This window comes from Branchiostoma lanceolatum, chromosome 19 (assembly GCF_035083965.1).
Source record: "Branchiostoma lanceolatum isolate klBraLanc5 chromosome 19, klBraLanc5.hap2, whole genome shotgun sequence".
Lineage (NCBI taxonomy): Eukaryota > Metazoa > Chordata > Leptocardii > Amphioxiformes > Branchiostomatidae > Branchiostoma > Branchiostoma lanceolatum.
Window position 1 is genome coordinate 12,898,699 of NC_089740.1, and position 16,114 is coordinate 12,914,812.

Genomic DNA, 16,114 nt, shown 5'->3' on the forward strand with positions numbered 1-16,114 from the left:
AATAGGTATCGTATTTCCTTCTCCCTAATCTCCACCGAGTTCAATTTCTCTCTGGAGGCCAGATTAAAGTGTTGGATATGAGTAGAGTGTTGTCAGTTGTCATGGTTCACTGTTCATGTGTTCTCAGTATCAATAATGGACCCATATCGGGACCCTACACTGAAACTCTGTCGATGCTATCGTTGACAAAATGAAAGAAGGCAGGTTAAAATTTAAGTTAATTTCTTTTCATATTATCTACCTGCATACTCAAATCTGTTTGCACTCTTCACCGTAGTTTGCACTTTTGCCCGAGATATTAGTTAGCAAATATTTATGCTATGGCATGATTTACATTAATGCAGTAATGTGTTTATAGTGTGTTTTTATCTGTGAACACCTAAAACTGCTATGCATATGGTATGTATTCAGCCCTCCACAATTAGAATATGTCACTTTATGTAAGTACGTGTCTCATCGCCAACGTCTGTGCAAAATGCAAATGAATTCAACCGTCTATCGGAAGAGTGTTTTATTCATTCAGTAATTTGTTTTATATTGTGTTGTAATTTGTGAACACATTACACTGCTACAATGTATGATTACTCTCTACAGCTAGACATGTGTCCCTTTCTATCTTATTGACAAAGACTATGGTTAAAGGTAATCAGTCTGCCGAGAAAAGTATTACACATTAATCATGCAATTTTTTTTAAATGAATAGACCAGGTCATGATGATGATCCGCTGTATTCTGTAGAAACAACCTCTGGCTGCATTCAGTCTTTCTTCATTTCTTTCCACTGTGTCTTTTTTCCTGCAAGCTGCCGTAGCTCTTTGAGTTTCTTTGCAGTTTTTAGGTTTCCCATTCCTTTGTTTTTGAGGTCTGTTCTCAGGACACTTAGTAGGTTTGTGCAATGTCTTCCTTTCCTGACCTTGTATTTGTTGCACCCCACTGTGGCAAATTCTAGTGCCTTTTGTGTTGGGGTGTCTTCGGGCATACGGAGGATATTCCCAAAACATGCACCACCTTAGGTGGTTAACTTTTGTTGACAGTGGGTTGGTTTTGCACATCTTATGTAGTGCTTTATTAGAGATCTTGTGGGGCCATTGGTACCCTGTGATTTTGCGCAGGCGTTTCCGATGACATGCATTAAGTTTATCCAATGCTGCCTGTGGCATTGTCCAGCTGTTGCCAGGTCATACTGTTAGTAAATTGCTAGATTCAGCGATAGCTTTGCAGCTACATAATCTTACCCTATATCATAGGTTCCTGGCGTCGAGTTGACCTTGACTCTTTCTTAGGAACTTCCTTAATGTCTAGACAGTCTTTTTTAATTTGCTTCCCCGGAGAACGCCAATTTGCATTACCCTCTGTTCTTATGAGATTTGCATAGCAGAGAACTGTCTATATTTATTGCAAAGCTTATTTGACAAATAATGGCGTTCAAGAAATCGCATACAGTGACTTTACTTGGTACAATCATTCTGGGTTTTTAACACGTACCTTATGTCTTTCGAACCTCAAGAGAAGTACAAGAAGTACAAAAATGCCTGTTTTGACAGTTAGGCACTAAGAATGTCATTTTACAAGATATTTTCGAAAGGTGGATGCAAAACGTTGTATGTATTTTATGGAAACTTCAAACTTTTCGAGAACTCCCATGCTTGGCAGCAGTAAGCCATTTGAATGGCCACTGATTTTCTCCAAGACTTTCACTTGGCAAATCAATATTATAGGGATTTTGAAGGCAATAAAAACAGTTGGCAACAGAACTTAGCTTACCACTGTATCCTAAGCTTTCACAAGTACGGATATAAGACGGACACAATTAAGCTGCCTTAAAAATATGCATTGTATCCAAGTCCCGGAACTGTTTCCTCTACACTTTCCAATCAGTGCTGTGAATTGGAGGTTATCGCTTGAATACCTTATGGAGGGAAAGTCATTTGGAAATGTATTGAAAGGAGCACTGCGCCAATGTAAGTCTGGCAACTGTGTAAAACCACATGAGAAAAAAGAATCAGCAAACATTTTACGCCAAATAGTGTAGCGCGCGCTGCATAGTGTCTAGGGTACATCCACCTTACTTGAAATATAATTTGGAGTAGTTCCCTGGGTATACACACAAAGGAAAGTCGTCTGCGTTAAGATGCAATAAAAATACACGTCAGTCGTGTCATATGAATAAAGAAAGGAAGAAAAAAGAACAAAATTATGAAACCAACGGAAGCCATTTAGCAAACTAGCCCCTTCTAATATTAATTTGGATATAGATAAACGCCTTTTACTAGAAAAAAAGTAAATGGTTATGGCATGTTTTCGGCGATACATTGTTGGATGGAGAATGCTACAGACTACTATTGTGATACAGTCCATAGTTGCTTACCTCTTTCATATAGCAGAGGACGCTAAGCATAATGCACTCGACTATGGCGAATAAGGTTTTCTGCAATTGCATGGTTGCTTAGGCTTCAAACTATTTATAAACTAAAACATTCATAACCACTTTGGTCACGCGTAATGTTCTTTTATAGAGGCAAGCGTGGCTGTCACGATGTCTAATAAGCTGAGCTTTTTTTTCTAGCTCAATTCTTATGACGTGCTATGATGCAGAGGGAAGTAATTGTGTCTTCTCATCAGCGCTAAAAGCATCAGTTCGTTTGTTGCCAATTCTGGGCGCATTAAGTACGGCACATTGATGAATGCAGAGTGATTTCTTAAAACCCCCGTGTCTTTGATAGCTTTTGGTGCGAATGTCTGTGAACATATACAATAGGAACTAGGAAGTCTGAAACAAACTATTCAAATTACTTAGAACAGTATAAAGATTTATTGATAACATAGCCATGGACTATGAGATATGCACGGCTGTATATGTATCAACACATACGCGCGCGCGTGCGCAGGGAATACCAATGCATTGTCTCAACTTGATGAAGATGCTTTCTTTTAGAATGAATCGATTTTCAGCTCGCCTTTTCTTGCCATTTATCGCTCTGTAGGCCATTTTATTCACCAAAGCTGATGAAATGGTTGACCCTTATGCTGTCACACGGTCTGGCGTAGACATAACGCCTTTCCGTGCAACAGATGCTTGCCCTTTACGTTACAGAACCACGTCATGGGTTGAAGAGGATCGATACGTCAACCTGACGAAAGAAATGCCATTGGTGCGAACTGCCAGAGAGTCCAGTCACTGTTTGAAGAGTGTAAATAGAAAGCCTAGATGGTCCGATATCTATCCATGCACTACCGATACACTGTGGCGAGAAAAATACGAGCTTGATACACTTCAGTGCAGTTAATTACTGTGCCTTGAGAGGCCTGATGCTGTGAAATCAAAGGGACAGAAGAGGATCTATGACAAAATGAATGTTCTGAATCTAAATAGGCGAAGAGAATCGATTGGCTTGAGCTTGCTATGCCCCGATGTTGGCCACAAAGCAATATTTCCTACCCTTGCCATCGTAGACAATCCATCATCAACGGGAACAGAGTTTCTCATGTCACTCAAACGTCTCCGTTTGGAACGACCTCATTCTCAGCTATGAGCTCCCACGTAGGGTGAAACGTTGACGGAGCACGAGATGTCATAGTAAAAGGTCAAATTAGAGTGGAGCGCAACCTCAAGGAGTTATTATCTTCTGACACTGTGAAGTTTGTCGTGCGGCTTTGAATGCGTCTTGCATATGCATTTGATCCACTTTTCCAAGAACGTATATCCGTCTTACGTGTATACGAGAGTGCTGTTAAAGGATTTTAGGATATCTAAAATGCTCATATCGGAACGAAAGATGTTTACAAGAACGGTATTAGGGACGTGATCTGTAAGGGCATAAGGGGCTTGAAGATATATGTTGAAAGTCACGGTAAAGTACACGTAGAACTATTGTAAAAGGTACACCAGTTTATAGAGTGGAAAGCAGCAATGGAGTAGTAAAGCTCCTTTATCTAAAAGGTCTCAATGTTTTGTTTTTCAATGGAGCAGAAAACCAGCGTTTCCCTAGTGCAGCAGTACAGTGATGCAAATAAACCTTCAGAAAACAGTAGGGACAAGAACAGTATTGATTTAACCATGATTATAAAGAACAGTTGACGGCTGTACCAGAATATGCAATAGGCCATTGTTATTTGCTTATGTCGACATTGTAATGGCTCAGATAAAGATTTCTATTAGCAATGGTTGCAACGAGCTGCCAAACGAGTCTCAAGGATCGGCATGCATCCATTATAACCAGGGGATCTAATTGCTCATTAATATCGGGTATCATCCATAAACATATTGTGGAATCCTCATGCAATGCGAAATGTCTAGACATCTGGGAAGCTCTTGTTACCAATCAGATCCAGACAAAGCCAACGTCGGCGACCAATCTAATGATAAACATTCCCAACGTTATCGTCTCATGCGATTGGGTCTAATGGTATTTGCTGGAAGAAGAAATTTATTGCACGACAATTGTACACGGTACAATGTATAGCAACAACTATCAAAACATAATACAAAATAGGTATAGAGTAAAACTCGACATCCTAATTACTAATACAAAAAGGGCTAGCAAAAGTCTTTGATATAGTGTTACAGTCGAGTGGGGCTAATAGTTAGTTTCGGTATTTTTTCTGATACAAAGCCAGAATACTAAGTTTTCACACCATGACTCTTTGGCACTGTGAATTTTCAAATCCCAGCGAACGCTTTCACGGAGTCATTCTGCGGTGACAGACCGAATAAAGATTGATGACATATCCATGACTCTCCTTCTTACGACCGTTCAGGGCGAAAGAAACAGAGGAAAGCATCCCCGTAAGAATACCTGTCAAGATAGATTCATGCGTGGAAAGCAGTATGAATAAAAGCTACATTTGCGTAAATAGACTATTGCACACATGCATACATTCGTAGGGAATGGATTCGCGTAGAATGCGATACATACATAAAGAAGTTTATAATTGATGACACTTCGTCTCCTGCTGTTCTTATCAGATGGGAAGAACAGTGTGCACCTTTGAAAGGTTTCAAGCCTAGCCTAGGCTGTATTTTATAAGGTGCAACTGATTAAGTTTCATCTGACCATGCGCAATGAATCTAATTACTCAATGCAGTTAGCAGTGGCAATCATTCCTAAATCTGTCGAGGAATTCTCACGCGCTGTAAAATGTGTATACCTCATAAATTGACATTTTTTAATCTTAAACTTGCATTGCAGTGTATTTCATTATAACTAATTGTAGTCTTTTCAAGCTGTCATGTGTTAATAACATCAAATTGTTATTGATTGCAATTCTAAACTTGCACTATAATATAATGGTTTTCTAAATGTCTATATTGTCGCATTTTACTAAGGGTGGCGACTAACATATTAACTTTACACCTCATTTCCTCGTCTTACCTTGAATGTTTGGTTAAGAAAATAAACAAACCATTACATGCATATTCTTAGTGCGAATGTTAAATTTACTTGAAAAGCGGCCTGTTGCAAAATGTACTTTAAAAAGAGATTGTGACGAGAAGTTAAGACGTCTTGCTCTTGTAGGAGGAAATATCTGAAGGTATGAACTCCTGATCTTCAGCAATCAGGCTGGTTAAGTAGTGTCGGGTCAATAAGCATGACGTCATTACTATCCTTTGGTTTACATAATGATAGCGACATTTGCTGCACACGGGCACTGTTGCGCAGCATCTGATTGAACTGTCATCGATCTGGCCAGACCTTGTCTACATGGATTAACATCATAGGTGATTTAGATCTCTTAACCTTTAGCACACTGAAGTAGCCCTTTGATAACCAATGCCATATTGGTTACAGAGGTAAGCAGCAGGGAGAAGGTTAAACGGCCCCTTATGAGGAAGAATAAGTTTTGTTTTATTTTTGTGTCGCCTTTGGTCCGCTGCATGTTTTTCTTTGCTGGGGTACTAGTATCTTGACTGAACACTAAGTTGAGTAACACTTATCTCACCAAAATATAGTACCGCTGCAAATAGAGTGTTAACATTATTATTTGTCATGCCGTTTGTTTCGCTTGTTTTTGTTATCTTCTTGTTGCCAGGTCTCACTCCAGATGCTTTTCAGACGCAGAATTAGTGTCTACTAGGGGGAGGAGAAATTACCACAGTCTCTTTGGGCAGTCATTCTTTTAGCATACGTGTTAAGCGTTCTGCCCACACGATTTGGCACTGCATGAGGATGTTATGGATGCTGGCCAACTCCGCTTTAGCTCGCTCAACCGTATCAGGAATCATGCTCTACCATCTGATATTGAGTAGTCCTCTGACGTAGTTTTGTAAAAGTCAAGCGTCTTCACTTGACCGACTACCGACTAATGGAGAACAATTTAAGATACATGAAGGATCTTCAATGCCAAATGATTTTCCAACCCGTTGAAACCTTACACGAAAAACCAAAATAATCATGAATTTTGAGGTGTAAAAGAAATCCAATATCAACCTCCCATGTTTTACAAGGATTCAGTATTGGGAGAACTCTGTACACTTGTACTTAGTATTCCGGAAGGTACCTGTTGCGAACGCTGGCGTCAAGTAAGACAAAAAATCAATAGAAGACAGATATGTTATTGCGTTTAAGATGAAATACACCTCGAACCCATACAATACAATTACCTTTGCAACCCATGGAGCCATATGAAAGAACAGTACAATCGAATTCAGATACTTAGGTTGATTCAATTGTCTCGTAGGAAATAGTTTATGGCTGGTCTTCCGAGATACAAGCTAGTACAGTTAGCTAAACTTTCGTTCTGTTGCAGTGGCCCTGAGAAACTCTTTACCCATGGGATTGTTTTTTTTTTACATATGGACCATTTTACAAGTGACATATTGGATGCCGTACCCAGAGTCGGCGTGAAAGCCAATAAAATCGTGCTGTTTCAGTCCAATTTGTCGCTATTGTTTCTCAATAATCGGATTTCTGCCCCACCCTTCTGAAATCAAAGTATGCATCATGGTGCTTTACGCCTTCTAAGTACCATGTTTCTAATTCTGTACTGCCTCACACATTTTCACGATAACTAATCAAAACATAAAATTTATAGATAGCTGAAAACTATATTCAACACTGCACAGAGTACCAATCATAATTTTTCAACTTAAGTTGACTCACCTACCCGATTTAAGTGCGAGAAGTGCAGTAGCCAATTTAGTGATTTTGGCAGCCTTAACAGACACGTGCGCTTTCACACAGGGGAGAAACCCTGCCGGTGTGAGGAGTGCAACAGGCAGTTCAGTCAGCTGGGCGGTCTGAAAAACACCTGCGGACCCACAAGGGGGAGAAACCCTACAAGCACTACATCGGTATGTTGCTGTCTGGGAATACAAAAGTAGCAGACCGAAACGCTGTGCAACCGGCTTGTTGTGAACGTATGTAGTTTTGTGTTTAGTTTGTTTGATTGCATGCTCGGTAGACCACCTAATGGCGTAACACACCAGGTTTGTACTAAAGAGTACAAGCTTCATATCCGGACAGGTTTATTTGATCTAATCACACCGTGGTGGGAGTCTTCTCTTTTTGAAAAGCGTGGTTGATTTTCTCATCGTGCTCGATGTGTGTTTTTTCCTCAAACACGGGACCTCCATTTAATGCCGAAGCTGAAGCTAGGGACTCATTTTCACAAATCGAGTGAGGAAATAGGTGTAAAGTACATTTCTTAGGGCACTACATCGGGACCTGTCATGGGGACGAACTCAATACCTCCAGATTCTTTGTCAACAACGTTAACCACAAGGCTACTGTGTAGTTAAAAACAACGATGAGTTATAACCAATATACTATAGTCCTTGGTCTGTTACCACCTCTGCCGCTTCAACGACTCTCTAATGATACGGTCTCTTCTCAGGGGAGGTTATCTGAAGATGAGTAACAGCTTGTCCAACAGCAGTGATTTTTGTTTACGTTAGCCGGCTATAGGGCACACCCCTGTACAGTTGTTTGGTAATTGATCGCTGAATCTGAGGATGGTATTTGTGTGCATGATGTATGTGTTGAGTCAATCACATTCAGGGCAGACGCGTACCGCAGACACGCCATACGTTATTCTGTCAAACCATGGCAAATGATAGAACAGGGAAACCCCTGAAAATGACACGTATTCTTTTCTATGTCTCTTGTGGGCTGCAATTATAACGAGCACCTGGTAGCATCTGTTGCTGATTGTTGTTGCAGGGGCTTATGCACCACGCCCAGGGAAGGAATCTGGCGTACAAAGATTACATTTGATGTTGTGAAATATGAAGCAAACTGGCGTTTTACAGAGACGAATGGAGGTAATTGTACCCTTGCATGAACAAGATAATAGGGGAGAAGAAAGCGATGGATCACAGACAGAAAGGCATGTTGCGTTTAAGGAAACAATTAATAATGCAACATTGCCATCTCAAGCATTTCGCCCGGTTTATCGATCCACGTCCACTGCATTGGACAGATGGTGGTCATACTTAAGAATGCATTTAGGTTTTGTAAGACGACAGTGAACATATTGCTTTCGTTTCACTATAAAATCGTCTATGCTTACGTAGTTCAAAATGTCAGAACAGCATACACATACGAGGTCTTACAAGTTCACTATGGTAGCTAGTTGGGATTTTCTTTGAAAGTTTAAGGTTTGCTAGTTTGAACTTATTTGAGAGGACACATTGCATTGGCCTATGACTAATTTCCATTATTAATGACACCTAAGTAGAAAATAGCTCGACCACGAATGCACTAATTTATCAAATTGAACGCATAATATGCCCAATGTGCTGTGCAGACACAGACAAGATATTAGAGTCAGACATTATCAGTTGTTTTTTGAATATTACTTATGATTTGGTTTAAACTGTACTCTGGAGATGTCGGCCTTGTTGACATACTGATCCTGTTGCCAACACCTCTCATCTCATTCTGTAGATCTTGATAAATAGATAAAGACAATAGAAAAACTACATTCTCAAAACCTTTTTAGGTCACTGTTTATTGCTTTGTAGTTCTTCAATTATGCGCCAAGGATTAGTTGACAAGAAACCACTTCACTCCACCCAAAAAATACCAGGTCACCGCACCTCAACGACTTCAATCACATCCCAAAACAAGGTAATCGAATTACAAATTATAAAATCGAAAGCAATTCTTCAAAAACTGTCAAAGAAGATCGCGAAATTCGTCAAGATCCAGCCGTGGTATTGACAAGTTTGATCCGTTGAACACAATCCCTCTCTAATACCGACATATGCATGCGTGGAACTGGGCCGGGACTGATTAATGGATGACGAAAGGGCGGTTAGATCAGTGAGTACTTTCTATCGATTCCATCACTGAAATGAGAAATACATTAAACCTTTAGCTTCCCTTGTCTTTTAATGAGGGCAGTGCATTACAGTAAACATCGGGTGTAGAATACATATACGTACAGTTTTAGTCCTTAGTAGTTAGGTTTAATGCATTGCCAATGTGCATTGCTGAGGCAATATACTTCAAGCTAAGATGGGTGATTTCAGAACATTCATGTGATTTATGGTTAGGCCACAGCAAGTAAATTTTATGGATGACATCCTCCGCAGACTCCAAGATTAATGAGATAGGGCGAAAAAAAAACAAGGCGGGCCCAAAAAAACAAGATTCCTATATTTTCAAATTTTGAGATCATAAATCTTGTTAAACAAGAATTGAGGCGAAGAAATATGATATCATGACCAACAGGTCTTTTATTCCTGTATGCAACCAATGAGGTTTTCCTATATAATCTAAAACCTCCTTGATTCAACAGTAAACATGTCCTTGTAGATGTGTTTACATCTCAATAGACTAACTACAAAAAATGCAGAAAAGAGCTTGCTGTACCATCATCTGAAGCAACTACACTGGGTTTTCGGTTTTCATATGCGATGAAACGCCTTGTGTATACAGCTCAATTAACTAGACCCCCCCCCCCACCATTACTTATATAATGTCCTTGCTAGAACAAATGCAGCAAACAGTTTGTTATTATACCATCATGAGCAGGAACCACACTGGGTATTCATATGCAACGAAACACCTTAGACTGTCAACATTAAACTGTTCTTGAAGATGTGTATACAGCTCAATTAACTAGAACAAAGTCAGAAAACAGCTTGTCATACCAGCATGGGCAGGAACTACACTGGGTATTCATATGCAATGAAACATCTTAGACTGTCAACGTTTACGACATATTTGCCCATTTTTGGCATGTTGACCACCGTCGGAGGGCAATGAAATTTCTTGTTTTTTATTTCAAAATCAGGCGAAAATTAATGAGCGCGCTGATGTCATCCATAAAAATTACTTGCTGTGGCCTTATGGATGACGTTATAACCCGAGTTTGTTGATGGCTCTCAAAGGTAACATACACGTTTGTTATCGATCGTCGGTCGCTTAAGCGTGAGATATTGCAACCCCCCAAGTTGCTCTTTGTATCCCCAATATTTTACATTTTCCGTTATGCTGTAACGGCCATTCTAACTTCACCCGATGGGGTCGTTACCACTTAGGTTTAAACGTTGGGGGGATTACAAATATGTGCTAACATCTACATAATTTATAAACAGGTTTAGACTTTTCTTGTTTTTTTGGTGACTTCAACCCGGAATCCGAGTGACTTTCTTTTAACTTTTGATGACTTCAATACACTTGAGTTTAGTTACTGTATAATGTAACAAATGAATCAATGTCTTCCGTTGTTAAACTTAGTTCTATTTACTTAGCATGAAAGTTCATCTGTGTTGGTAGAATTCATTATCAACAAGACTAAACTTTTCGTCCAACACTGTAAGAGAAATTGGGACTTACCCCAAATTTTCGGTTGACTCCATCAACCCTGTTCACGGCAGCCGGGTTCATTCCGTGAACAGGGTTGATGAAGTCAACCGAAAATTTGGCGTAAGTCCCAATTTCTCTCAGCTTACATAGTGTTGGACGAAAAGTTTAGTCTTGTTGATAATTAGTTCTATTTAAGTAAAGCGTAATGAAATATGCTTTTAGCATTGCTCTGAAAACGATTGGAGTAAATAATGCTGACATTCTAATGTACATGCTCAAATGCAAATCATTTTGGAATAAAGCAAAAAGGGACCGATGATTTTCTTTGTAATTGATAGCTTCTTCCTTATTGCTGTAATTGAATTATTAAGTTCACAAATAGAATGCCGGATAAAGATAGCATATAAGGTGAAAGCTTCCTTGGTTAGCATAGATTATCCTTCACAATTGTCACTGTACTCGTATGTATTCATCTGCTGACGTTTTAAGGGTATACACTGATATGAAATTCGGCGGCACTTATGTACAGTATTTGTTGTCCGACATACAACAAAGCAACGTAAAAATATATCATTAAAATGAGTCTTGACTGTTTTATGATTATTTGAACTATGAATACAGATCATAATTGTGTCTTGGGAAATATCTGTTAATTGTCGTTTATGATGTGGTAATTACACGTTTGGGAGCCATCTGTTTGCTTTCACAATCAGTGCTCAAAGACTCGGGTAATATATTCTCCATAATGTGTTTACATAAACAGGTAAACATATGATATGTTTTATGCACAGTTTCTGAGAAAGAGTATGTTTGGGGCACGTCGATGAAGGTTAGACATCCAGGTGATAAGGTACACCAGATAACAGTTACTCGAGCAACTGTATATGATTTTGGAAACGGTCAGACGTTTCAAGTAGCATCCAATACGTTTCGTCAGTGACACTGAGCAAGATTGTCGAACAGCAGGTTTTTAACCACGAACTATGAATCGATATGCAAATAAAGTTAAGACAATAGTCCAATAGGAAAACAATTTAGACAATGTCAAGACAAAGTTGGTGTAAAAGAGACAATTGCTCCTGTTAAGGGTAAAAGTCTTTGTCTGGTCTTGCCAACTTTTGCTGACAGCAGAAAAAAAGATTTATCACTCCTTGAAGAACAAAACTGCAACTTCCGAAAGCATCAGTTGGTAGCTAGCTACTAACTTTATCCCTATCTTCGGTTAAAGGTTATGGCGTGCTTCCTTCAAATGTTTCAACAGCCAGGGTCTTTAAAAGGGTTTCCTGGACCTTGGGGGACACTAACATAGATCACACGCAGGCAGACGGAGAGAGTGCCAAGCCCACGCCATTGATGCATAGCAGAGCTGCATTTGATGCTAAACCTGACCTTGAGGCTCATCGTAAGAACGCCTTGTTCACAGAGGATGCCAGAACCTCGCAACACTTTCTGTGCCAAGTTTTCAATTCAGAATCGTGGTTATATTCCTCAGAGCAAACTTAGACAGTGTAGTATTGCCCAAATAGATTGTAATGTGAGTATTTGCGTGGCCAGACCCGATTGGGTAGGTCACAAAAACAGCCACATCAAACTATAGACAAATGTATCCAATGTAATTTGCAACATGTGTACTGCTGCAGTCGGCATCGTGAATGAATGTCACTGAAATAATTGAGTTTATCCAGCGGTCACGCAAGGGTCATTTCGGCTTATTTTTAGTCCGTAAGGGTGTGACCCTGCCAGTTTCTATAAACATTATGTTGGATTGCGACGCACATTACGTCGTATCTTATATTGATTGACGCTTTTGTTGCTCTGAATTGTAGTCTTGTTATTGGGTATTGTGTGTTGCTTTGAATTCTGAACGAATTCACTGCTTCTACAAATATAACTTCGCTATATTTGTTGAGTAACAAAAGCCTAAGGATTAGAAGATTAACATTAATAATATCGATTCATTTCTTTCATAAACGCTACTCGGGGGATTCATTCAATACACATTTATACTCAGTCGGCCTTTTTTATGAATTTATGAATAATTGCAATTGATGTAAAGTAATTATGACCGACAATCCGTTAAGCATTTTTAATGTGTTAACGGTATAAGCAAAGGAGGGGGTTAGAGATTATCTTATACTGAGAAAATAAGTAGTGGCCTACCGTAAGCCATCGCTATGTCTGTAATCTGTGGTGTAGAGGCCTGGGGGCTGCGTGCGCACTTCTCCCATAAATTCCGCTATTTCCAGTTTATAGATGCGGCCTTCTTGAAGTCTTTTCCCGAGGTAGACCACGAGTCGTCCCTCGCTGTCGTCATATAATAGATCAATCACAATCTGGACATCAGCCGTTGTTAAATCTACCACCGACACCGAAGCGTTGGTAATGTTGCCTTCAAGGCAATCTAGGACTATCACTTGGGTCGCTTGTAAGCATCTTAGATTTATCGTGGACGATCCAGTAAATGTAGTTTCCGACAGATCGAGACGTAATTTCACTTTGTAATTATACGGGTGGAGATAATCGGGCAGCCGAGTGATTTGTTGTGGTCCTTCGGTGGTCGGGAAAGTGGGGATGGGATAAAATGGTTCGAGACTGCTTCTTGCGGTGTAGAAATTATGGGGCGATCTGTTCGCCTTCGTGCGAATCACGACGAAGTACACCGCTGCTAAAACGGCAGCAAGCACGAACATCAACACACAGGCGATTTGCCATTTTTTGACGAAGATCCTTTCGTCTTCTTCCCCGTTCCTCTCGCACGTTTCTTCCTGCAGCTGCTCTACCCGGTTCACTGTGCCGTCCATGCTGGCTCGCCCGTCGGCTGACGGGGGTACCCCGTCTATAATTGCAATGTCACACTCACCGTCTTCCATCTTAAGGCTTTATCACAGCAACAATAAGACCTATACGACGTCCTCCTTCTGGAATCAGACTGCCTTGTCGATTCGTCGTCGTCGTCTTCCTCTTCTGCTGGGATCTGTGGATCTCCTCAGCGCTGGGCCACACACTCTGCTGTGAAGACGGATTCGCTGTTATTGATCGACAGTGGATTAACTGCCGTCCTCATTTCTCCAGCTTCCTCCTAAGAACGCGTGCTACATGTTGATGTTGACTGGCGACGCGGCGTGCTCCCTTAGCTTCGCTTTGGCCCGGCAAGCGGTGTAGCATGCGAGGGATGTATTAGCATCGAAGGAATAACATATGCATCACGACGCATATCCACGGCGCGTGCCTTTTCACGACATATTGAGCATCAAGAGAACGACACTCACGACCCTGATCCTACAGAGTTCCCCCTTCCTGCCTCCGTCTGTTGACTTTTAGCAACGTTTACAGCAACACAGTACACGACATTCTGATGCGAAACACTGGTAAACTGTCATCGGAACGTCTCTCTACGGCTATGTAAAACCGAGGTCTTTATGATAAGACCGAATTTAGTTCCCATGTTCTTTACATGACTGGATATTCTAAGCACGATCAGAGGACTTGTTAGGTTAATTGTTGAAGCTACCGACGGGGCGCACGCTGTAGGGTCAGCAACAAGACGGCTGCTCTGACTTGCATTACCTTACCTTTGAGAGACTATTAGCCGAGACGCCAACCCTAAACACCCATGAGTGTCTCCAGTTTTTGAGTTCACCCTTGCGAGTGTAGAGTTAAAGATATGGACTGGCTTCCATTGATCTCCAACAGGTCTCCCGCTCACCAGGTAGTACATCGACGCTCATGGTGACAAGCTCGTTACGTCGTGAAGACAGTTGAAGGGGATCTCCTCCCTAAGTCTCCAGCCTACTCCAAACCCCCGCCGTCCATCTTTACGTATGGCGACCACGTTCGACGTTCGTGATAGTCCCGACCACCCTTCCCTCTGTAATCCTTGGATTTTCCTCAGCAAGGTGGAAACCACCACCATTTAGTCATGAAACGGTCGAATCTACAAGATAGCACGGCACGTAGCGAGCGGTGCGCTGTTCCTGACAGGTACAATCGCGCTGCTCTCCAGTGAGACTCTGCGCCACTTAAGGGTGGGGGGAACTCTATTGATTTTGGAGGGGGGGTCACCCGTCTCACGCTGTGAATGCATTCCCCTTAATCCCCTCCATCCTTAACGACATGCTTATCCTATCGCGAGAATAGAACAGATGGTTGACGTAAGGTCCGTAGACACGATTTACAGCTCCTAATAAAATGCCTGTCAGTTTTAACGCCTCTCGGATGAGGATAAAAACCACATATTCCCGGCGAGTTGAGCGCCTCACCATTACGTGAACGTGCCGTTACGACGCCGACGCGGTAAATGTTTCAACACTCACAATAAGACGGGCGGAAAGCTATGGCTATGTAGTACCATAAACAGGGAATATGTCCACCTTTACGATGGCATTGTAGATATTGTGCATTGAAAGATGGGTTTTCATAAGGCCCCTGTATTACCATCTTATGCACTCGGTAATCCGGAAGTGCACTTCCAAACAATGAAAACACGCTCGCAAAAACCACTCCCAAATCCACCCAACATTAAATCCTACCGTAATGGGTAACGGTTGCTCGAACTAGGACGAAATATGCATGTAATATAGCTTTGTACGGCCGACCGTGTGCATCGCCCGAAAAATCAATGTCCTTTGGCTAAGGAAATTGCTATTGCCCTTGCTTGACTGCTCTGTTATAAGGGATTTATTATAGACTGACGTTGGATTTTTGTTGTCCAGAAGCAACGTTTCATAAATATTTCCAGTCAGAGTTTCCTTGTGTATGGGATATCGATAAGGAGAGAAGGGGTCATCCGTAGGAAGCGATTGAAGTAAGCGCTCTGTAATCTATACGTCCCAGATGTGGGGCTTCGGGGTTGTCTCATTCATTCGCAAAACTTCAAAGTGCAGATGAAATGTTCCTTAATGCTACAGAAGCTTCTGCGGTATGTTATGTTTCCTCTCCAGTGTATTCTTGAGCTCTTGCATCTCTCGTTGAACTATGCTTTATTTTTATGACGCAAATTGTAACGATGTACTCTTAAGATTTGTCGTTTGAGCACTAAATCTTTGAGAGGAGAATATAAAACGTAACTGTAGGTATGTATCGCGTACAGCCCGTATTTCACATAATTTGTAATGATAGTAAATATGTTTTTGGTTCTTTACAGTACAGTATGATTTGACAAAAATAATTAGTTGCTTTTATATGATAGACACAGAGACGTAGGAGTTCAATTTTCAGATATCGGAGACGACAAAAACTGTAGTGGCAAAAATCAGATAACTTTTGTCTCAAACCTTTTCCCTATTCCAATTATGTACGTACAAATTACCCTGAACGTAGTCGACTCGTCTCGTTGTCTACAATAGGAAATAAGACCTTGT

The 16,114-nt window shown here is 40.9% G+C and overlaps 2 protein-coding genes across 4 annotated transcripts in view; one reads left to right on the forward strand and one right to left on the reverse strand.

Annotated features, from left to right (window-relative positions):
• Positions 1–16,114, reverse strand: part of LOC136425352 (aminopeptidase N-like) — a 73,340-nt gene that overhangs the window by 22,189 nt on the left and 35,037 nt on the right. Inside the window, exon 1 of one of the 3 annotated variants that reach the window (XM_066414200.1) lies at positions 12,915–14,693. The exons of the other annotated variants lie outside the window; for them this stretch is intronic. Within the exon in view, the coding sequence (XP_066270297.1) occupies positions 12,915–13,624 (710 nt within the window). The 5' untranslated portion in view covers positions 13,625–14,693. Of the gene's footprint in view, positions 1–12,914; positions 14,694–16,114 lie in introns of those variants that run through there. 3 annotated transcript variants of the gene reach the window in all.
• LOC136425354 (uncharacterized) overlaps positions 1–16,114 on the forward strand; it is an 88,868-nt gene that overhangs the window by 14,241 nt on the left and 58,513 nt on the right. The gene's annotated exons all lie outside the window — the stretch shown is intronic.